This window comes from Strix aluco, chromosome 5 (assembly GCF_031877795.1).
Source record: "Strix aluco isolate bStrAlu1 chromosome 5, bStrAlu1.hap1, whole genome shotgun sequence".
Taxonomy (NCBI): domain Eukaryota; kingdom Metazoa; phylum Chordata; class Aves; order Strigiformes; family Strigidae; genus Strix; species Strix aluco.
The window spans coordinates 87224391-87247198 of NC_133935.1; the positions used below are offsets into that span (position 1 = coordinate 87224391).

Genomic DNA, 22808 nt, shown 5'->3' on the forward strand with positions numbered 1-22808 from the left:
ACTTCAACCATGCACTTGAACCAGCTCTTATGCATGCTCTTAACCATGTTGTGAAGCCATCACCATGGCACGTAGACAGACAGTGTGAAGGCTTCACCATCACTCTTCTTGATTTTGTAGCCAACAGACCAGGAATGACCTACGAGCAGGTTCTGCAGAGCGATGTCTCTTCCCACGTGCTGGATAACTTGCAGGAGGATAGAGAATACAGCATCAGCATCTACGCGGTGTACCCCCAGGGGCCAAGCCAGCCTGTGGCTGCTGTGGGGAGAACATGTAAGAGGTTTGACTCTGTGGCTGGTCCCTTCTTGCCCTGGGCTCTGCATCCACACCCTTTGTGTGGACGCTGCCCCTTTGATGTTGATAAGCACCTCACAGTTGGTGAGCGCTGCAGCTACATGTGCATCAAAGGGGCAGCGTTCAACAGGTCCTTCCTAACTCCAGCCCTGAGCCCTGCTCTTCCCTCATCACATGTATGGACATGGACACCCTCACACACCATCATGCTGCTTGGGAGGAAGGGTGGGAGATCTGCCAGAGCCTCGCTTGTCCTCCCGTTTTGCACCACAAGCAAGGTTGATGCATTAGAGACACTGGTCCTGGAAAGCAATGGTCACAGATTTGCTTTTTTTTTACGACTGCTTTTATGAGATGCTTTCAGCCTGTCAGGTAGGACAGGAGCCCTTGGAAATCCCACTCCTTCTGACAGATGGGGACAGTTGCAGGGAGGCCAGTCAGCAAAGCCCTCCACTGACAAGTGGGTGCTCTGACAGGTTTGTTCCCTGTCCTCCTTCCAGTGAAGCTCCTGCCTGTGAAAACCATCTTGCTGCAGAATGAAACTACCGACACGCTCCAGGCAAGGTGGAGCCCCGTCCGGGGAGCAACGGGGTACAGGCTCACTTGGACGTCAGCAGGTAGAGACACAGGGGCGGGGTGCATGCATCAGTGAGTGGGGAGATGGAGAGACGGGAGCTGTGAGGTCCTCAAGGCACTGGATGCGCTGACGCCTTCTTTGTCCAGCCACACAAGGAAAAGCTGTAGGGAACCAGGTTTTTTGGGGTCTGTGAATGGTGGAGTTTTCTGTACATGGGGGTAAATCAGCAGCTTGCAACAGAGAGCTATGCCATGCGTGTTGATGGTAAATTCTGCCCTGGATACAAAAATACCTGCTCTGTCTCTGCATAAAGCAGGCTAATGGGTATCCAGCCTTGTTAGCATGGGATTAGTGATGGATTTACTGGACATGAGTAGCCTTGGAAAGGGTTAATAGCTGGAGAGAAGCTGGTAAAGTACTCCATGCAGAATACTGCACATCACACAGCCCCTGAGCATCTGGGATTACTCCCTTTTCAGGGGGATGGATACGACCACATTACAGACTGGAAGTGCCTGTGCTTGTTGTTTTTCTCTCTGCAGCACTAAGACCTGGCTTCATCCCCCAGCATCCCGTAATGCATCCTCATTCTCAGACAAATTTTGGTGTTTGAAGACAGATCTGCATTTGCAGCTGGAGCTTCTCCCCTGCCCTGAGCCCAAGCATATTTTCCTTGCTGGTGCGGGGGAGCAGAAGTTAGAAATTCAGGCCTGATGGCATATTTTGGCCTTGGGAGATGGATGTTTCTGTGGTTCAAAGATGAGACGGGATATCAGGACACCTGGGCTCCATCACAGGCTTTGAATAAATAGTACACTGTCCTCTGGCTCAGCTCCCCTGGTTGTGAAATAAGGAGACATCTCCCACCAGGGGAGGGGAGGTTAGTTGGAGAGCATCTCCAAAGGTCATCAGAAGGGAAAAATCTTTACAGGGAAGATATAAAACTGCTTTTATTGCTTTGTAATTAATTTCTCTCTGGAAAAAATCATGGCACATCCCAAAACTCAGCTGTTTACCCAGTCCTTGCTCAGTACGCCAACTAGAAATGGAGCACACACGTGCTCAGCCTGCCATGTCTTTGGAGTGGGGACACCCCTTCTTGAGGGGACAGCGTGGGACATCCTCAGATGAAGCAGCAAGGGCACATCACCTCCACACTGGATTTGCTCTTTCCGAGCAGCTCTTTCACACCTGGTACCAGTTCACCCCAAATCCAGGGGTGGTTAATCCCAAGGGGCAGCCCGCCTTTGCTGCTGGGCCCTGTGGGGTCCTCCTCCCACGCTCCATCCCATCCCAGAACCGTGCTTTATGGGTACAGTGGTGTTGGGATCCAGACACCTTCTGCCCTTCTCTGTGCAGCCGTCCCAGGCGCTGGAGGGGTTTGATTTTTCTTCTCTAACTTCTAAAACAGAGAATAGATAAACATAAACGAGCCGATGTGGAGAGAAGGTCCATGACATGGGGTGGGAGAAGGGGGATGGGGCTCGGGGTGCTGGTGGAGCAGAAGATGGGGACATGGCACCCTCCAGTGACCAAACTGCAAATGGCAGCTTCCCCCTCCAAAACCCCAACATCCTGCTGCCTGCACCTCTCTCCCCCTCTGAAATGGGGTGTTATCCCCAGCGATTACGTTTTAACTCTCCTCCTGCCGTTCGAGAGGTTTAGCTGAGCAGTTTCTAGTCCACGAGAAGGATACAGAAATGAGAAAATATCTTTTGTGGCATCAGTTGGCTCCAGTGTCCTGCAGGGAAGGCAAGATAACTCCAGCACCGAGTCACCCAGGGCTGGGCAGAGTGTGACCCTCTCGCAGGGCTACTCGCAGACCCATGCGTGGCCATTTGTGTGTTGCTACCTGATTTGTTTCTTTGGCCTGCAAAGCCCTGAGTTGCCTTGATCTACTGGTGATCATTGAGGTCTGCCTGAGCAGCTGTGGGTTATTTCTACCTGTATATTCAATAGCTCCTCAACCAAGATTTGTGCTTGTTGCACCAAACCCTATCTCTACTATCTTGGGCTCGAGAACCTTGCCAGCACACATGCAAGCCAGGAGGATGAAATGCCATTCAATCTCACACATGGTGTAGTTCTCAAGTGGTTGTTTGCATGATTGCCCACCACCCTGCCAGCCAAGGAGACCCAAGGAGGGTGGTCCTCCTTGGTCTGACCCAAGGGAGCCCAGACATCATTTCCCTTTGCAGAGGGCAGCATCCAGGACGTGAACCTCAGCAGCACCTACAGCTACTACATGATCCAGGGGCTGCAGCCTGGGACAGAGTACACCGTCACCATCAACCCCATCTTTGGGGATGTTGAGGGGCCGGTGTTGAGAGGAAAAGCAATGACAGGTGAGTGCCCTGCAGCAGGGGTGGGAGCCAGCCCAAGCAGACAGGGATGGGGGTCTGACTGTGCTGGCAGCACAGAGCTGGTGTAATTTGTGGTCACCACCCTGCCGGTCATCTAGAAAGTGGTCTGGTTCATCACAGCTTTTGGGGACCACTTAGAAGCTGTTGGGTCCTTGACGCAATTGCTCAACTTTGCTCTCTTGCAGTGGCATCGAGCACTGTCCAGATGCTGAAAGTGAGTGAGATATCCATCAACAGTGCTCTCGTCTCTTGGGACTCGGTTGCTGGGGCCACCGGGTACCGAGTGGCTTGGGGTCCTACACCAGGTAAGATCCCTCTCTCCTCCAGCCTGCATCACCTCCACCTCCTTCTGTAACGTGGGAGATAAGGCACTGGGAACCTCAGAGATGGTGGGTATAGGGGCAGGTCCAGCTCATTAACTGGTCTGAGCAGCTACTCCCACACCTTCAGGGCATGAACTGAAACTAGAAATTATTCCTGGAACTGACCCACAATGCCAGCGAGCAGGGTCCCTGCAGCAACTACGTTCAGCCTGACCCCAGCCCAACACATAGAGCAAGGGTCCTATGCCACCTTGCCTGTCCCCCAGGGAAGAGGTGGGGCAGGTCATCTAGCACAGGGGCTTTGAAACTCCCTGCAGATGCTGGGGAGGGACAGAGCACATGCCCATTTTACTGTGGGCCCTGGGTGTGAGAGCTGGTTTGGTTCCTTTGGTTCCTCTCAGCTAGTTTGGATCCTTTAGTCATTCGAATTCCCAAATAAATAACCATAGGAAAACTCTGTCTTGCCCCAGTGCTCACACGGGTTTCCTACAACAGAGGTTTGGCTGGGTCGGAGACAGACTGCCAGGGAAAACATGGTGCCTTTCCCAGTATGCAACAGAGCTGCTCTCCAGACTCTTTATTTTCTCTCTTCCAAAGAGTTCTTTGGCAAAGACCGTCCTCGCCAGCTGGCCCTCAACAAGTCGATCACAGCCTACCAGCTCCGCAACCTGGCCCATGACACTGAGTACGTGATTTCCCTCTACGTGCTCTTTGGCTCAGTGGAGGGACCAGGGATCACAACCTCAGCCAGGACATGTGAGTACGGGCAGGATGTTCAAGTAGCTACCACAGCACGCAACCCTTACATGTCTGGTTCAACTTTGTGTATCCCTACAAAGGCGTTACACCGTATCTCCTGCGCCTCACTCCCATCATCTTCCCCTCATGTCAGGGCACCATGAAGGTCCTCTGCCCTGCCTACCTGCTGTGTCTGGTGGGTGAGACTGTGAATCCCAAAGGTTATCTGCCTGGGAGTCTTCAGGTGCAAACTGGAGCCAATGTGCTCTGCAGTGGTTCTGTTCATGTGTGTGGGCTTGGGCAGAGCTTCAGGTATGAAATGCCCAATCTGTGCTCAATGAGCTTCCAGGCACCCCAAAATCCAGACCAATGGTTGAAGTCTTTGTCAAGGTTTAAACCCAGGCAGCAGCCAAACACTACGCAGCATCTCGCTCCCTCTTCCCTGCCTGGGGAATGGATGAGGCAACTGGAGGGGTAAAGGGACACTCATAGGTTGAGATAAAAACAGTTAATAATTGAAATATAATAAAACAATAACAATAATAGAAAGTACAAACAGGTAATTCACACCCGCTGACCAATACCCATCCCATTCTCAGCTAGCGATCCTGAAATGCCAAAATCCTGCAATCGCAATCCTGGAAGCGAGAGAGAACCCCCTCCTTCCCGGCCAACCCTCCTTTATATACTGAGCATGATGTTACATGATATGGAATATTTCATTGGCCAATTTGGGTCCAGTGCTCCGGCTCTGCTCCCTCCCAGCCTCTTGTACACCTGCACATGGGCAGGACATGGGGAGTTGGAAAGTCCTTGGTCTCCTAGCAACAACTGAAAACATCAGTGTATTATCAGCATTCTTCTCATACCAAATCCCATACTGAATCCAAAACACAGCACTACTCTAGCTACTAAGAAGAAAAATTAACTCTATCCTAGCCGAAACCAGGACAGTCTTCAACATTGTCAGAGTCCAGATGGAAAAGAGGTGAGACTTGGGTAAATTCTGCTGTAGGGAGAGGGAGATAAATGGAGAGGAACATCCTAACGTGGAACTTTCTGCCTGGTGACAAGGGCTGTCCCCCACCTCAAAGAAGCAGGGACTCCACAGGGCTGTGCTGGGTGATCAGGTTGCCTGGACAAGAGGCAACAAATGCAAATTGTTCATGTAAAATAAGGAAAGATGGTGGTCTAGTTGATAGCCAGAGCTTGGCCATCCATGGCAAACTTGGGGGTTGCTGCATCTTGGCAGGGGGAAGGCAGCAATGCTAAGCATGGTGATCAGAAAACAGAAGCAATACTTGCACAGTAACAGATGTATCCTCGGAGAGGTTTAAAAGTGACAGAAGATGATCAGCAACCCTGAAATACAGCATGGAGGTAATGGGCTGACCCTTGCGATGAAGAGTGGCACAGGCAGACACGGTTGTTCAGCACCCATGGGAGCTGTGGGTGGATGTTTTACCCTGCAGGCAGTGTGGGGGCACTGGGATCTGGATCTCACAACTCCCTGGATCCCTGTACTGCCTGTCCTGGGCTCGCAGAGATGCTCCCACCTGGATCTAGCACAGAAGACACTCCTCAGTGCTAGAGGAGGTAGGATGCACACATGTGGCCTAGACCTCCTCCAGGTGAGGACAATGAGACACTGAGGATAAGCAGATATACCACTTTTAATCTTTTTATGTAATTTTGGCCTCATTATGCTGACAACAAGGAGCCTTGTGGGACAGTATTCTAATGCTGTCTTCTCCTCGCAGCTCCTCTTGGCTATGTCTCCAATTTCAAGGTGATGTCCTACACCAGCACAAGCCTGTCTCTGGTGTGGAGTGCCACGGCAGCTGCCACCAAATTCAAAGTCACCTGGAGCCCTGTGGGAGAAGGCAAAGGTGAGCAGAGAAAGGGTGCACATGCTTGTTTCTGGCACGGATGCATGTCTGGCTGTGACCATGGGAAGCACCTTTCCAAACTCCTGATCTACTGCCTGAGGTATGAAGGAGATCTCATTATTGAGAAACGTGGTCCTCAGCTTGGTGATGGCTCCTTTTCTCTTTGTATTCATGCTATTCTATTTATGAAGATAATCCCCAAAGCTCTGAAACAATCGTACAGTGAGGAATGGCTATTTCCTTTGGAGATGCCACAAGCCTCACTGGTGAGCTACAAGCTCTGAAGTATCCCATTTTTTCCAGAAAAACAGGTTGTCAAGACTCAGTACCTGAGCAGTAGAGTGCTGGCTTACCGGATTGACCACTTGCTGCCTGACACCCTGTATAAAGTCAGCATTCGGGCTGTCTTCAGCAAGAGTGAGGGGCTGGAGGTGACTCTGACTCACCGCACAGGTATGTCCTGGTGGAACAACCCTCTTTGTGTTGGGATGCAAAGGCTGGATTCGTGGTCCTGTGCATTGCATGTTGGTGGCAGAGTATTGCTGGTAGCAATAATCCACAGCTGTTCCCATGAGTGGACACGTCCTTTTGGCATGTCAAACAGTCTTGGCATAGGTAGGCAACCCTGGATGTATTAATGTGCTCCCCAGCCTTATTTATCACCAGCCATCTTGGGAAGGTAGGAGCCTCTCTGCAGGCACCACTCAGGGTCAACTCACCAGCATGCGTTCTTGAGGTTTGCCATTCCTTGATTTGTGGCTCTGTCTCTTCAGACTTAGGGTCCTGGGTCCTTTCAGTGTCTTTTTCACATGAGTTCATCTGAATCAGTTTCCCATTGTGTTTGAAGATGTATCTGGATGATCTGTCCTCTCTTGGTACCCTCCTCATGTCCCTGTGTCGTGTCACCAGAATTTGGTGCAGGTGGTAAGAGATGTGGATGAGATCCCTCAACTTAACTGCACAGTGCTCCTCCCCATGGACTCAGTAAGAAATGCACCCTGGCATCCCTGGATAATGTCTGGAAAGTAGATATTGTATAAATACCCAAATCTTTCTTCAGCGCCATAGCTTATAGCCCTGAACCTGGTGCTGTGTAACTTGAGCTGTTACTTCAGACATCTCATCCTGGTTCATTTTTGTAGCATCTCTTGCAGACTCCAATCCCATCCAGACCATCCAAGATCTGAGGATTACTGACACTGGCATAAATAGTTTGAAGCTGGCTTGGAGGAGGCTTCCTGGGGTAACTCACTATAAGATATCCTGGGCACCGTTCAATGGTAAGCAACCTGGTCTCTTAGTCAGGTGTGGTACAAGGACAGAGCGCAAGGAACCCCAGAGAATAAGAGCTTAGCTCAGCTCATCCCTTTTCCCACAGATAATCAGGGTAGATGGGGGCTGTAACGTCTATGGGGGCGTGTGGGAGCCCTGTAACTGAGCCAGGTTTTAGTCTAACAAAGATATCCGTTGATTATAGGCATAGCTGGGATTTGGGAAGTCAGAGAAGTGGTTCCTTTCCAGCAGTGCATGGGATACCTTTGTGACCAGATCTCTCACATGCCCGTGCCTCAGTTTACCCATATGCAAAATAAGCTCATAACAGTCCTCCCCGGCCTGGTCCCATAACATCTGTGTGAGGAAGCTACTGTACCAATGCTTGTTAATAGCAATTACCTTGCCCTTTCTATATACACTGTGGGTTTTTCTGAATGGCTCCTCTTAGGTGGATTGGAAACCTCCCAGCTGGTTGCAGCAGAGACAGTCTCCTTCACGATCCCCAAACTGAAGGAGAGCACCACCTACACCATCTGCATGTCTGCAATGATCGGGGGACGGGAGGGAAGCCCCACACTCCTCACAGCCAAAACCTGTGAGTATGAGACTGCTGGGTGGGGACAAGAGCATCTCCACATTAGTGCTGGGGGCTGTCTCCTCCTAGGGGCTCTGATGGGAGGTGAGGATGGAAAAAGAACATTACTGGCTGTTAGAGACCTTACTACTTCCCAGGTCCCACCAGTCAGCGTGCCAGAAAACATGCATTGGTCCTTTCTTCTTATTACCGGAAAACATTGGGACTTTCCCTGTTTTCTCTTGCCAATTAATCACTATGAGTTGCTATTTTTGTGACACATTATCTTGGAATTACCTCTTTAGTTACAATATCTTGACCATATCCAGTAGATAAAGGCAAACATCACTCATGACTGTGGCATCTATGCAACTTGGTTGATGCTGCAGTGTAGACAGATTTGGAGATCAAGTGGTGGAGATGATCGGGGGTGTGGAGCCAGCACTGTGGTTTCAGGGAGCACTAGCATCTGGCACAAGTGAGCAAGCAAAAACTTTATTGCCCATCTCAACAGCTCAAATACCACAATCAGTTTAGAGAAACACCCGTCAGTCCAGGCCAAAGATCTGCCAACAGTTATTTGCTAAAACTACACCAGTTCCCACCAGCTGAGGATCTGATCTTGTTCAGCTTTCTGGAAAACCCCTAAAGTTCCATAGGGAATCCTTCCTTTCACCAGAAACATGGTATTTTAGGAGGCAGAAGGTCTCCAAAGCTGGTTGCAGGCTAAGGTGTGTTTCCTGGCACACACATATTTGCACCCTGAGGTAGATGCCTGAGAGATTCACCAGCAGCTGGAGCTGCGGACAAGTGTAGCAGAGATGTGCTTTGTGCTCATCATTTCTATCTGGACTTTTTGCCTTTGATTTCAGCGGGCCAGGATTTGAGCCTCCTAAAGGATGCATCAGCTTCCTTTTAGCTCAGTCAAGCTTTTGGTGGTAGCTTCTACCCATCCTAAGCTTTGTTTCTTTTTTCTTTTTCAAGTGGATTTACCCAAAGTGACTGAGTTCACAGTGCAGGAGCCTGCGGAGACCAGCGTTTTGCTGACTTGGACAGCTGTTCCTGGAGCATCCATGTACCTATTAACATGGCGCTTGTCCTCAGGTAATGTTTTTTGGTGGAAGAAGAACAGGTGGTTTGTAATTTTGTCTCATTCTCTGTCAGCTACCCCATCACCCAATGGGATTTGAGGATGGAGCATGGACATGTCTGGCTTGGCTGTGGTCTGTTTGATTCAGTACCTGGTCTTAGAGCCAGCTGATGCTGCAGAAGATGCAAGTGGCAGATATTAAAGAAGAAATTTCTTTCCACCACCAGCCTTAAGTCGCTGCTGTTTCCTTCAAGTGTAGTGACTTGTGTCTCCAAGTGCTGCTCAATTTGACCTGGGGTAAATGATGCCGTCACTGATGGCACCAACACTGTTCCTTCTTTTGAACCCATCTCGACCTTGTTTAGCAGGAGAGTAGAGGGTTGACCCTGGGGGCTTCCATATGTCATGTCCCTTTATCTTAGCTTCTTCATTTGAGTGAAAAAGAGGGGGAAAAATGGAAGCTGGTCCACTGAGGAGGCTCACAAGGTAACCCATGTGGCCATTGCAAAATCCACAGGGGAAGAAAAAGGAGACATAAAAATTTCTCAGAAAAAAAGCCTGCTGGGTGGCATTATCAGTGTCTCTTCCTCTAGAGTCACTACCTGTCCATCAGGAATAGTTGGAACAAACCAAAAACATGTTGGTTTTTGTCATCTGTACAACCTTAATTCTTATTCGTTTAAAAGCTTTCTCATATATTAAAGAGATTTCAAACTTTCTTAATTATTACTCGCAACTTTTAGTGTAGATTTCTTTTTCCAATCGATTTGTCCTTACAGGGTTTGCCCTTTTAAAGCACCAGCTATATTACTTTTTTCTGGACTGGGCTTAAACCTCTGAATACGGCAAGTTTCCTGTCATCATTGCTTCAGCCACTAACTTTTTGCTAGAGATGAGTTCATCTTCACAAGTCAATAAAGAAAACGACTCTGACACAATTTGCCTGTACTCCCTGCAGTGCTTTTTGAGTTACCAGGTCATCAGCTTTAATTTTTTTTAATTCCAAGGACATTTTGGTATTGGCAGCATAAGACTTGTAGCATATGTCACTCAGGATGAAGTCTCCTGTGGTAGCATCATTTTTTTGCTCTACATGTTATGGATAAGTGATTAGGGAACTGAACATTCAGTACTCAAGGGTGATTTAAGTGATCTAATGCAACTGTTCCCCTCCTGTGCCATGCTGTTAAAATATTGATCCCTAAGTATTCAAAAATCATTGGTTTCAGAGTTGTCAGGGGCTCAGAAATGGATAATACCATGTCTGACAGTCCCCCTGTGCCCTCACTCGATCGATCCTTCTGAAATAGGTTTATAGCTATTGATTTAACATTCCAATCAGATGAATCTTGCCACCACATTTCAATAGTACCAACGAGATCAAATTTATGCTCATGAGGAATTCCAATTTCTCTTGTTTAATTATCCAGGCTGCCAGTATTAGTGTATAAAGGCAATTAAGAATTTTGTCTTTTTTTTTTTTTTTTTGTCTCCTGGCACCTTGATTAATTTTCTTCTCTGAAACTTGATTTTTTTCTAAATGAGTACTCATTCATTACCCATTTCCCTTGCCCCCCCTTTTAAGCTCATTTAATGCCCTCCTCCCTGCTGGCCAACTCTAGCCAACCTGCCTTATAAAAGATGGGGTCCCCTTCTATGCAGCTTGAGGTCATCCCAGCTTCAGACCTCCTCTGCCCAGTGTTATACAAAACCAAGCCCACGTATGTCAACAGGGCTCCATCCAGAGCCACCCTTCCTCCCCCATGCAACAGGAAGGACCTTGGAGAAGTTCAGCTGGACGTTGCCCTCCTCCCTCTTCTTTCTACCTTCTCTTGACTGTTCTTGGAGCACCAAAGTCATGATTTTCTTATACACCTAATTAATAGAAGCTTGTTTAATCTCACATTTGCACCTTGAGCCTCGCAGTCTCTTGCCCCTTGCAAAACATCAGCTTCATTCTTCATAGAAAATTGTCCCCAGCAAAGACAATCTTCCTCCTCCAAAGGTTGCAGACTTCTTCCTGCATGCACTTGCCAGTCTTGTGCTGGACATCCCTTCCTACATCAGTCCATCAGCAAAGTCGTCTTCGTGTCCCAGAGTGCATGGGGTAACCATACTCTATTTCTCATTATGTGAAAGCCCCGTTACGTGAAACAAAGGGGGTTTGTGCTACACAACGATGTAGCTGCAAAAGGAAAAGTGGCTGAACTTGCCTGTTTGGGGGTCTCAGCAGGGAGGGAGCTGGTGGACTGCTGTACTTCTGTGCTTCAGCAGAGCTGTCAGCTTGTGTTTTGTACAGCAAACCTCTTCAGTCAAGGTCTAAAACCAATCACTATTATTTTGACTTGCCCACCCAAAGGGAGGGGAGTAGAAGAGTTTGAGACAAACTGAAAGACTTATTTTATTTTTTTTAAAGGGGCAAAACCTCCCTTTCAAAATTTTTTGGGGGCAATTGGGAACATTTAATGAATATTAAATTATTTACACCAATTTAATTTCTTTCCATAGAAACTGAGCTTTTTTTTTTTTAAGGGAAAACGCTATTTCAGAATGAAAAGGTGCAAGTTTCACTTTGAACAGCATCAAAACTCATCATTCTGTATTTCCAAAATAAGACACATAAAATGTCAAAACATTATTATGACGTTTTCACAGATTTTTTCCTATCATTATTTTAAATAAAAACTATCTATTGTATGTGACCAAATTTTTCAAGTAAGTTTGATTCTACTTTTCAGCAAACTTTCCATTCATTCAATAAAAATATCCTGTTTCTATGCATGCTAACCACTGCAAACCATTGGTCTATCACAGAGCTCAGCCTCGGACACTACCTGGACCAAATACCCTCTCTAAACACTTGTACAAATTCCCATTTTCTTCTCCTGTTCATGTACTCAAGAACTCCCTTGTCAGATGCAAAGAACCTTATTTCCTCTGGTTTAGGACCTGACCGTGACAGTTTGCAAACATGTCTTACCAAGAGCCTCTGCTTCGAAGCCCAGGACTCACCTTGTCCCCAAGCTCCTGTTTGCCAAAGGTGGTGTCATTAGAAGATGGGATGCTACAGAAATGGGAGTTATTTCGAGTTTCTTTGGCTCCCAGGCAATGCATACTTTTCCTTTTTCACAGCTTCTGATCTTTCCCGGGAACTCTTATCAGCAGCTTCTAGATCATATCGAGTGACAGGACTGAGTGCCAAAGAAATGTATTTGTTTTCGATAAGACCAGTCTTTGGAGATACAGAGGGACCAGAGACAACACTCCTCGGGCAAACAGGTATGAAGGCTGGTGACTTGTGTTGCAGTTTTACCTAGGTAACTGCTATTGAGGCTAATTTCTTGGCTTCTCTATGCTTCTGACACTTTGTTAAATAGTGGCATCATAATTAAAAGACATTTAAAGAACACCTTTTCTGTTTGTCTCTTACAGTAGGACCTCACAGAGAGTCACCTGCGCCAATTGCTCCAGTGACTTCTACAAAACCAGATACGATGAGATCCCCATCCACATCTCCTGGCAATGTGGGGACCACTCCTCTTCCACTGGCCATGACCACAAAGCTACCACCAACCCCAGAGACCCCACTAACGACCACCGTAGTGTCTGAACTGCTGACAACTCCTCCTGGGCCAAGTGAGTGTGTATCCATGTGTGATTTGATGATGATGTAGCAGTAGGTCAAAACCAGCAGGGATCATGGTCTTCTCTGATCTCAGGAGCCAAAATTAGTCTTTATTCATTGAGTAGTGAGAGTGGACAATGGCAGGGAAAGGGAAGACGCAAACCCCATAAAGTGTGGTGAGACTCCCAGCACTACCCTGTGGGGTGAAGGTGCTGCCTGCTCACTCACCGACACTTGGCATGACAAGAGATATTGGGTTTATTTTGTTGCTCTGAACACAAAGAAACATGCTTATGCTTTAAGAACCCCCAGTTTACAGAGATCCTCTCTTCCTTCTGCAGTCTGTGGCAAGTTCAAAGCAGACGTTGGGTTCCTGGTGGACGAGTCCTCGAGTATTGGCCAGAGCAATTTCAATAAAGTGAAGGATTTCCTCTTCCGGATCATTTCCTATTTCCCTAAGATTGGGCCTGAAGGGACACAGGCAAGATTTTGTTATTCTTTTTCTTGAAGGTGTTTTTCTTCCAAATGTTCACCTTTTGCTCACCCCTTTGATGAGACCAGTCTTCTCACTCACACGTTGTAGATCAGAAGGGCTAAGTGCTCTGCCTAAAGACATGTGTGTGTCCAACGAAGACATGAATAAAAGTCTCCTAAATGTCAGCCTACTTGTTCGGGTATATTTCCATTTCTTGATTACTTTTCCAAGACCAAGTCATCAGGAATAAAGCAAATTGCAGACCTACTGAAATGCTGTTTAGGTTATGGATCCCAGGTGCGTGTCCCCCTCTAGAACCCCATTTCTGCCCACATTCAGACTGTAAATGGTTAGAGACCCAGGTGGGGGCCCAGGTGGGAGATGCAGCACATTCCATCAGCTGCCTCCTCTAAACAAGAAGAGGACCAGACCCCCAGACCATTCTGTGAAACACCTCAAGGGCAAATGAAGCCTACAGCATTAAATGACAACTCAGCAAAACCAATAGAAAGACTCAGTAGATAATTTATTTCAGGTCATTTGTATTTAATTAATGTAATATTTGAACTGGGCCTTTGAAAGGGAGACCTACATAGCTCACTTTCAGTTGATCGGAAAATGGGGACTTCTTGCACTCTTTGCTTGAAGGTAGTCTTGAAAGTTTAGGTATGTGATGAAGTTACCTTGGGTTAACAAATAATTCTGGGGAGATGAAGAAATTTCGATTTAGGTGGCTATAGTATGAGTTGAGTAGCCGGCTTCCTTTTGCAGTCAACAGAGATCAAGGGTTTAATTCAGGAGGGATGGGTGCTGCCATGGGAGGTGCTGCAGCAGGAGATGCTCCCACCCAGCCATGAGTTGCCTGAAGTGTGCCAGTTTCCAATTGGTCCTGTGCTGTATCCACCAGCCTGTGCAGAAATCTCTGATGCCTTAGAAAGTCTGAAAGAGTACCTTGCTCATCTTTAAGCATATGGATTGTGCCCTATGTTCCTGCCAATCTGACAGCCATTTTTGTGACTCTTTTCAGTCTCCAAGAAACACAACCTCTTTTCACTCCTGTTGCACCGCAAATAGTTGTATTATATATTGTATTATTTGCTGTGTGCCTGAGCCCTCTGCAATTTTTAATCCCTTTTTCTTGGCCAGGTTGCTGTTGCTCAATACAGCGAGGAGCCCAGGGCAGCCTTCTACTTCAACCAGCACCGTGACCGCAACAGTGCCCTGAAAGCCATCAAGGGTCTGCACTATGCTGGAGGCAACACAAAAACGGGTGTGTATGGGTGAGGTCCACACATGGGGTGGACATTCTGGCCCAAGACAGAGGCTGGAGGCCAGGGAAAGCATTCCTCTGAGTGTTTTGAACCCACTTATTTGTTTAGAAAGTTTTGGCCAAAAGTTCTTTAAAATTTGAGAACAGAGGATTGAATTTAGTTTTATTTCCAGGAGTGGTCTTTCTGACTAGCCTGATGTCCTTTATCCATGTCCTAGTTTTACTACTGGGTTTCTGTTCATTGTTTTATAACCTTGCTTACACTTGAGGGAAGTTTTTATACCGGGCTTGGAGGCAAAGCCCATAAACATTAGGTAAGGATATTTGATGCCGAAGCATCCTTATTGCCCACTGTATGCACATTTTAATCAGCAAATTCCAACGGTTATTGCCTTGTTACCCTAACAACAAAACAATGGGGCCCATCCTATTTTCATGGTGTGCCATCACATAATGTCCTTTGTTCACCTTTGTTGTACAAATAGCACAACTTTTCATTAGCTCAGCATCTTGGAAATTCAGACACTTTTGTCTTATGTAGTTAAAGACAGACAGCACTTTCCACCTGCTCATTAACAGCAGGACAGTAGGGTATACCTGGTTCCCTGAAGGTACACGAGAAGTAATATTAAATTGGAGATAGTTAGTTCTAACTTTACCATTTTTAAATGGCCCAGTTATTGTCATCCCATCAGTCAACAGAAAGGGAAGCTTTGAGGCACCCATGTATGTTAACTGAAGGCTTATATACTTCACCCTGGCTCAGTGGTATTGGTCAGGAATGCAGAAAAATAGGGCTGATCAAAATACAAGAATTTTGATGGGACTGGTTAGGGAAAGCAGGTATGAAACTGGTCATACTGCACATTCCTAGGTAACTTTGCCTCTAATCCTTCTTTTTATGGAGGTTGTGTCAAAAGAGACATTTTACCCCTCATAGAAGTCTTTCCATACTGTGTTGGGGCTTCTTAATCATTTCAGTTTGGGCGAGGGTCCTTTGTGAAACTTTTCTGGTCTTTCTAAAGAAATTTGGAAATGAGAATTCTGTGGATTTTTTCCTATAGGAAAAATGCTTCAAATGTCCTGAATATATTTTTTTTTTCCTTTCCAAAACTATCTGCTGAATTCAGCCTGAACCATTTCAGCCAACCTGATTTACTGCTGTCTTCCCTCAAAAGACATTGCCCCATGCTAGGGGCTACTATCCATTTATGGGGCCACACTCAATGCCCTTTTTCCTCCATCTGTGGAAGGAGACCCACAGTCCCCACTGTCAGACCTAATACTTGAGCAGATTTACACCATATCTCTCCATATTTGCTCAGGTCGTGGTATAGCCTACATGCTAAAGGAGTTATTTCAGTCCTCCAGAGGGATGAGACCAGATTTCCCTCACACGATGGTGCTCGTGACTGATGGGCAATCCCAGGATGATGTGTTGCCACCAGCCAGAGTAGCCCATGCTTTGGGTAAGAGTTGCCCTGTTGTGTTTTGCTGAGGCTTTGGTTCTCCATGGGTTTCTAGGGGGTTGAGGGTGGTACGTTATGCGATGTGTGCACTATGAGTGCATTGTTGGCTTCACTCCTTTATCCTCTCTTCTTTCTGTTCCTAGCTTGAGTGTTTTGGTTTGCTATAACACACACATGGCTTCCGGTGAGTTTTCACATGGCTTCTGGAGTACCTTATCCCAGCAGAGTTCAGGAATTATTAACAGGAAGATTGTGACGAGGGGTTTGGAAACTCTGATCTCAAACATTTTTGCTTCTGTTGAGTCAGCGATGTGTTTCAGGAATCCGCATCATCACTGTGGGTGTCTCAGGAGCTGACCCTGTTGAGCTCAACAGTATCTTGCTGCAGCAGAACCTCCAGAACCTTTTCTACGTCAGCACGTTCGATGACTTCCCCCAGATCCTCCGAGAGCTGATAGAAGTAATTTGTTCTGACCCTCAGCTTTCAGGGGCCCAGCTACCATCTGGGGAGGTGAGCTACTTCACAGACCTTTGAATATAAGCCAGCTTACTTGGTGTGGGTCATGTGCAAGGACAAAGTTCTTCGCTGAGCAAAGTTTCAGAGCAAAGTCAGAACAGATTTAGGACACTGGGTCCAATCCTGACCTCACTTACTGTCCAACCCTAGAGATAAGGAACAAAATCTTTGAAATCAAGGGAGTGGAATTAGGGAAGCCAGAATACAGCTTTGAAGGTTTTGTTGTATAAGGCCACTGCAGGGGCGGAGTACTTGGATGTTTTATAAATTCACTGCCCTCTTCTAACCCTGGACGATGGATCATTGATATGGACGTGAGCTCATCTGCAGAGTATCTCCAGCAGTGATATTTTATGGCTGTTTCAATGAAAAAGTTATTGATACAAAAGCACAGTGACCTCTTGAGACCTGTTGAAGGTTGATGTTTGATGTCTGGTTCCAAAACCTGGAGAATCACTAATCTAAGCCAAACTCCATGCTGTAGGTTGCCAGACATGAAGCCAACAAGCAGTTGCCATTTGGTGGCACAGGGAGCAAGCCACACATCCCTGATCCATCATCAGCTGAACCACATATCCAAAAAGAAGAGGAGGCTTGTGGTCCCTGGTGTTTAAAGGTGAGAATTAGTTCACTGGTGCCTGTTCAGGGGATTATATTTCAAAGAAACATTGATCACTGCTGTGATCAGGTCACTTCTCATACCTATGTGGTGTGCAGTGGAGTTATATCAGTGTCAAGACCTTTAACTTTGGAAGCCATGTCTATGTTTGGGAAGGTCATCCAAGAAGTTGCCATTTCAGCATGGGAGATTCAGCAGCCTCCTGTGCTCCTTCCCAGCAACCCATTGGTTGGTCTTCCATAGATCTTGCTTCCTATCTGCCAGCCCCATGCAGACATCCCAGATGTTCTGTGGCATCTCACATAGCTCTAGGCTCTGTGTGAGCCGCTGAACAGACCAACAAGCTGCCACTGCTCCTTACTTCAGAAATAAAATGTCAGGAGGCAAATCTACCCACTCCTCCTACCAAGCAGAAAGCCAGAGGACATGAAGAACAGTAGGACAGCCCCAGAACCCATGTGCTGGTCTAGTGAGTTTATTGATGGGGCTGTAGCCAGCAAGACTGAGCAGTCTATGTTAGGTCCACTGGAGAAAATGGTCTCTGTATTAGTTGGTGGACAACTAGTCAGTGTAGTCAGCAAAGTCTGATCATGATTCAGTTCATAGGTAGGTGTCCACACTGGCAGAATATCTCAGATAGTGACGTTTATTCTGTGGCAGTCTAAAATGAGGTGAGATGAATGTTGTCCATGGATGGTTGAATTAGGGTCTTTATTTCATCTCAGCCAAACTCCTTTCCACGGTTTCTTCCATGGGGGAGAAGAATTGTATTGACACTACCCTGAAGCCTTGCAGATGTGTAACCAAGAATATTTAGAGTCTCTCTGAGCCAAAAAGAAGATCCTGAACTGTAGATGTGATGTGAGCCAAGACTTCTTGAGTCATCGATATGTTCCCTGATTGCATTTTGTCCTCACACAACTGTGTTCTCCATCCTGTGCTCCCAATTTCAGTGCAAGCTGGAGACAAAATAAGTAATGCATGACCTCCAAGGGGCTTTAAATAGTCTGAGGATATGAACAGGTCTCCTGGATGGTTGACTTTGCTTCTTCCTTTTGTTGTATAAGCCAAGGAGTGTGCTAGTCCGTGTTTCATGGTCACTCTGGTTTGAGTATATTTGTCATCCTTTGGTGGATAATAATTTCCTGATCATTTGTTCTATTTTCCTTTTCCTTTCAAGAGCTTCAGGGGCTCACCAGCTCATGGAGGCTATGACCCATACAGCTTTACTACAAAGGGAGAGAAAGGAGAGCGGGTGAGTTGAGCATGAACCATCCGCTTGATTAATATACAACTAAATTATTAGAACCAAGGAAGAGATCAAGCAAAGAATCATCTTCAAATCTTTTATGTTGGTGTTTTGATATATCCTGCTTCATGCTGGCTTTGAAATTCAGGCAAGAGGGAACTAATGTGTGTGTGTGTGATGGCAACTGGGGATTCTCTCAAGCAGTATAGAAAGCTAGTGCTGCATGAAGCTGTTTGGGTTGGCAGGGCTGGGGCCATAACCTGCATGCTGTTACTTTCCATATGTTTAGGGTCTACCTGGGAAGGACGGCATTCCTGGGCTACCGGGCAGACCGGGGCGGACAGGTCCTCCTGGTCCCCCTGGACTCATGGTATGTATTTGTTTTAACAAACTTTCTCAACGTGACAGTTAAGAGTGAACATGGCTCTCAAATATCTCTCTCTCCTGTTCTGCAGGGTCTCCCTGGCATTCAAGGTGATATTGTAAGTATTTTGAATGCAGCAAAGATCATCAATACAGTGAGACCCTAAAGCTTTGCTTTTCAAGCCTTTCAAAGGCCGGTTGCGCTGAGCAGGACAGGGAGCCCAAGTGACCCCTTTTGTGTTTATGAGGGGCTGTTGCTGTCACCAAATAGCTCCAAATGATTTTCATTCTGTTCAGAGATCTGGCAAGTAATACAACACAACGTGGGAATATTTTTAACCAAGTAACCCTCCGTGAACCAGAACTGTCCAGAAAAAGGCCAGGGACTATGAACTCATATATATCAGTCCTACTGCATAATAACCTGCAGCATCTTTTGCTCACACACTTCCCATACACGAATTGTTCGTGCAACACTTCAGAGCATTACTTGGAAAACACACATCTAGCTAGACCAGCCAAACCTCATGTGCCCTTGTTTTTGCTGTACGAATTGCTCCATGCTGTTGATGTCATTGGTGATTGCACAGCTTTGCACACTAGATCAGCAGCCATGAGTGTCCCTCCCCTGCTTTTAGCAGGGCTCTATTAGTAGTCAACTGTGTTTGACCAGCTAAATCACCCTTGGCTCTGAGAGCTGTATTGAGAACGGACTGGTACCAAGGTGCCCAGGTCATTTGAGATGCCCTAGGATATCCAAGGCAACCATGCAGGGCTGATAAAATACAGGTCTTGATGGACACTTCTGAATTGAGAGCTGAAGGCCAGGCAGGTATCAGAGAGCATCACAAATGGCGCAAGACACCATTGCGTGTGTAATTGAACTGACACCCTAACCTCCATTGGCTGCAATGGGGTGGAAACACCAGCACTTGTGCAGAAACAACATTTCAGTGGCACCATAACGAACTTAACTCTATCTTTTGGGCTCGATTCAGGTGCTTAAAGAGACCTCATGTCATTTGAGATGCGCTTTTATTCCACCCATCCTCCAGCTGATGCTCCAGATGGACACAGGTCTCCAATAAATCCTGTGTAATGTCTGCCAGCCCTGTGCCTTGGCTACCTGGGGATATCTCCAGCTATCCCAGGACACCGATGTTTGGGCATCTGGATCAAACTGCCAGTGCCTGTGATGGGGTAGCACCTGTAACAAGGGTTGTGATGTTTGTGAGCTGTGGTTTGCATGGATCACAGGAGTCCGACATGAACCACCGCAGCTACTGAACGCCCCTTCTGAATCTGTTTACTTTCTTCTGGTGGATTAAATAAGCAGCAGTCCCCCGTTCCTCACAGCATCCAATGGTGCTTGAATGTACTGCACTGTCACTATATCAGGTGTGCATCCTACACGCACCCTTCACTAGAGAAGGACATATAACACATTGGCTCCATGGGTGACACATACATGATTCTCATCAATATTGGGACCAAAACCTGTTTTCATGACCACTTTAAAAGTGAATGAAATTTTATTAGAGACGGGTCTGTAACCTGAACGTCCCACAATGATGGTCTTGTGGGTACTTTGCTGTTTAATGCTGCAGGATTTTTTTTTTTAATTCCAGGGATCTCCTGGCTATCCAGGACCAGTGGGGCCAAAAGGAGACAGAGTGAGTTTCATTCCTGAGTTTCATTGGGAAAAAGCTATTGTATTGCTCTGATCTCTAATTTCTAAGCATTTGCACTGTGACCTTTGGTGAATATAAACTTCTGAGCTATATGTAACTAGCCCTACACTGCTAGTCTTCAGCTTGGGAAGATGTCCTTCAGCTTTGCTAGGAGGAATCTAATGTCTTTGTGGAGAAAACTGCTGAGTCCTTATCACAGGCCCTTGGCACATTTAGGTTATTTGCAGAAGGAGGTAGCACTTAGTTGGGTCATTCTGCCTTTCTGAATTCCCTCTATGAACAAGCCTGTTTGCGTACATTTAGGACACAAAAAGTTAAGGCTTCAAGATCAGTTGTGGGAAGATCCCAGGAGCAGTTGTCCTGTCCCTCCCCCAGCGCTCAATGCATGTTCTTCCTCCTTCCTTGCATCCACCTGAGCTGTCTGTATGGTTGCAGGCCAGGGAACAGATCCTGCTGAAAGCCAACCTCCTTTTTTTTCCCCAGGATTACTTTTCTTCCGTGCCAATAAGCAAAGCTCATGTCATGGATATGTGGTTTCTGGTACCTCTGCAAAAGAGTTGCTGCAAGAGTTTGGGGTTGCAGCGCAGGGAGGGGCTGTTTCATTTTAAAGTTGCTTATACTGATCATGACATTGCCCCTAAGTCATGAAACTGCCTGTCTGCATCTGGACCTCCCAACACAGCTGAGTGTGTTTCCTCCTCTATGTGTGCACAGGGTGAACCAGGCTATGTCCTTGGAGGTGTGGAGGTGATTCCTGGCCAAAATGGGCAACCTGGCCCCCCAGTGAGTATCATACTCCAGGTGTGGTGGACCCTTCAGCCTCTCAAGGGCTGGCAGAGAAGCAAAGGGAGCTGGGAGAGAGCCCATATCCCTCCCTCTCCTGGTTTTATTGTTGCAGGGACAGAAAGGGCAGCCAGGTGTTCCTGGGGTAGCAGGACCACCAGGTTTACCAGGGCCACAGGGGCCACCAGGGATCTCCATCAAGGTGAGCATGGTTATTTGAAGCATGGTTTTGTGATGTTGTACCACAGAAAGAGGAGACCCAGCATAGTCCACAATCCCTGGATACTCTGTTCATTCAAAGGCCGTGGGAACACACATTTCTTCTGTCCACCATGGGATTCTTCCACTGAGGCATAAAAGGAGCCACGCTGCAAAATGTTCCCATCATCAGGGCCCTGCTGTTCAACACAGTGGGACTCAATGATGGAGCTTGAAAATGCTATGGTCAACCTTGTCTGACATGGGACTAGATTCAGTGACCACTAAGACTTTTCCAGCTCTAGGTCCCTAGAAGGGTTGTTCAGCGACTGGAGTGAAATTCACAGGATCACTTGTGCTGTGCACAGCCAAAACTGGACTGATGGTTGTCACCAAATATCTCCTTGCACTGGGTGCGGGTCAAAAAGTCTCAGCAGACACCAAGAGACCTAAACTCCCCTCCTCTAACCTAAGGGTGGGGGTTGACACCAGATATTGCAGGTTCAGATGTCTGGGGTATGCAAGATAGCAGATACTTCTACTGAAGCTCTGTCTTCCCTTGGGGGTGGGAGTTTTGATGTCCAGGCTTGTCAGCCTGCAGGAACTTTTTGCTGGGCCTAAGTTTAGAGAAGACCCCCTCTCTAAATTACCACCCCATGGTAATTCTCCTTGTCCTTTGTGTTTCAGGGTGACCCAGGGGATTCAGGTATCAGGGTAAGTAGCTGAGATTGGCTTTCACTTTTGCATGTGATGAGAAGCCTTTTTTTGTTATTATTATTTCTAAGCTGCCCAATAGGCTCTGGTTTCTGTACTTACCATATATCCATCAAGACCCATAAAGGGCTGCTGGGACATGCAGTAAGACTGTCCTGTGCTTCATGCAGGGCCCTCGTGGGAGGAATGGCCTCAAGGGTGACAGAGGAGGCATGGGAGAGCCGGTGAGTGGTCCACCAATGGTCAGTTGCAGAGGAAGAGCTGCCGGCCACAGTGGGAAGGGGCCGCTGGCCTCAGGATGCCCTCTGCCACATGGGGTGGGTGTAGAGGGACAACGTCTACTGCCAGTTCTCATCAGCCACCACTCTGGGATGCCTCACTCTGCTGACGAGGGTTGGCAGATTAAGCATTTATCACTTTGTCAGCTTCATCCTGTTGACCTGTCACTCAAAAATTGCCAAAAGGGAAATGTTAGAAACCCAGCAAAGACACGGATAACAGCCATTCATTTTGTCAAAAGCAAGGGCATGCTCTTCCTCATGGCACGGAGCAAAGCCATGAGAAGTGCTCACCATGATGATAAGCTCTGTGGTCTAGTCAATCATGCTGGCAGATGATAACAAATATCACCTAATGAAGGCTACTCTGAAGTGACAGTGGTTCACCCTTGAGCCCCCACTATCTCCATCACACATGGAGGAGCTGAGTG

General features: G+C 47.1%; 1 protein-coding gene across 1 annotated transcript in view; it reads left to right on the forward strand.

Annotated features, from left to right (window-relative positions):
* The window catches only part of LOC141923865 (uncharacterized), a 104230-nt gene that overhangs the window by 11569 nt on the left and 69853 nt on the right, over nt 1-22808 (forward strand). Inside the window, exons 9-33 of the mRNA XM_074825507.1 lie at nt 121-276; nt 798-914; nt 3073-3219; nt 3423-3542; nt 4158-4316; nt 6059-6187; nt 6491-6640; nt 7330-7467; nt 7911-8057; nt 9021-9140; nt 12259-12405; nt 12559-12762; nt 13093-13232; nt 14373-14496; nt 15822-15965; nt 16286-16476; nt 16967-17098; nt 18282-18356; nt 18640-18720; nt 18806-18832; nt 20342-20386; nt 21119-21187; nt 21303-21389; nt 22073-22099; nt 22270-22323. Coding sequence (XP_074681608.1) covers nt 121-276; nt 798-914; nt 3073-3219; nt 3423-3542; nt 4158-4316; nt 6059-6187; nt 6491-6640; nt 7330-7467; nt 7911-8057; nt 9021-9140; nt 12259-12405; nt 12559-12762; nt 13093-13232; nt 14373-14496; nt 15822-15965; nt 16286-16476; nt 16967-17098; nt 18282-18356; nt 18640-18720; nt 18806-18832; nt 20342-20386; nt 21119-21187; nt 21303-21389; nt 22073-22099; nt 22270-22323 — 2930 coding nt within the window. The remainder of the gene's footprint in view (nt 1-120; nt 277-797; nt 915-3072; nt 3220-3422; nt 3543-4157; nt 4317-6058; nt 6188-6490; nt 6641-7329; nt 7468-7910; nt 8058-9020; nt 9141-12258; nt 12406-12558; nt 12763-13092; nt 13233-14372; nt 14497-15821; nt 15966-16285; nt 16477-16966; nt 17099-18281; nt 18357-18639; nt 18721-18805; nt 18833-20341; nt 20387-21118; nt 21188-21302; nt 21390-22072; nt 22100-22269; nt 22324-22808) is intronic.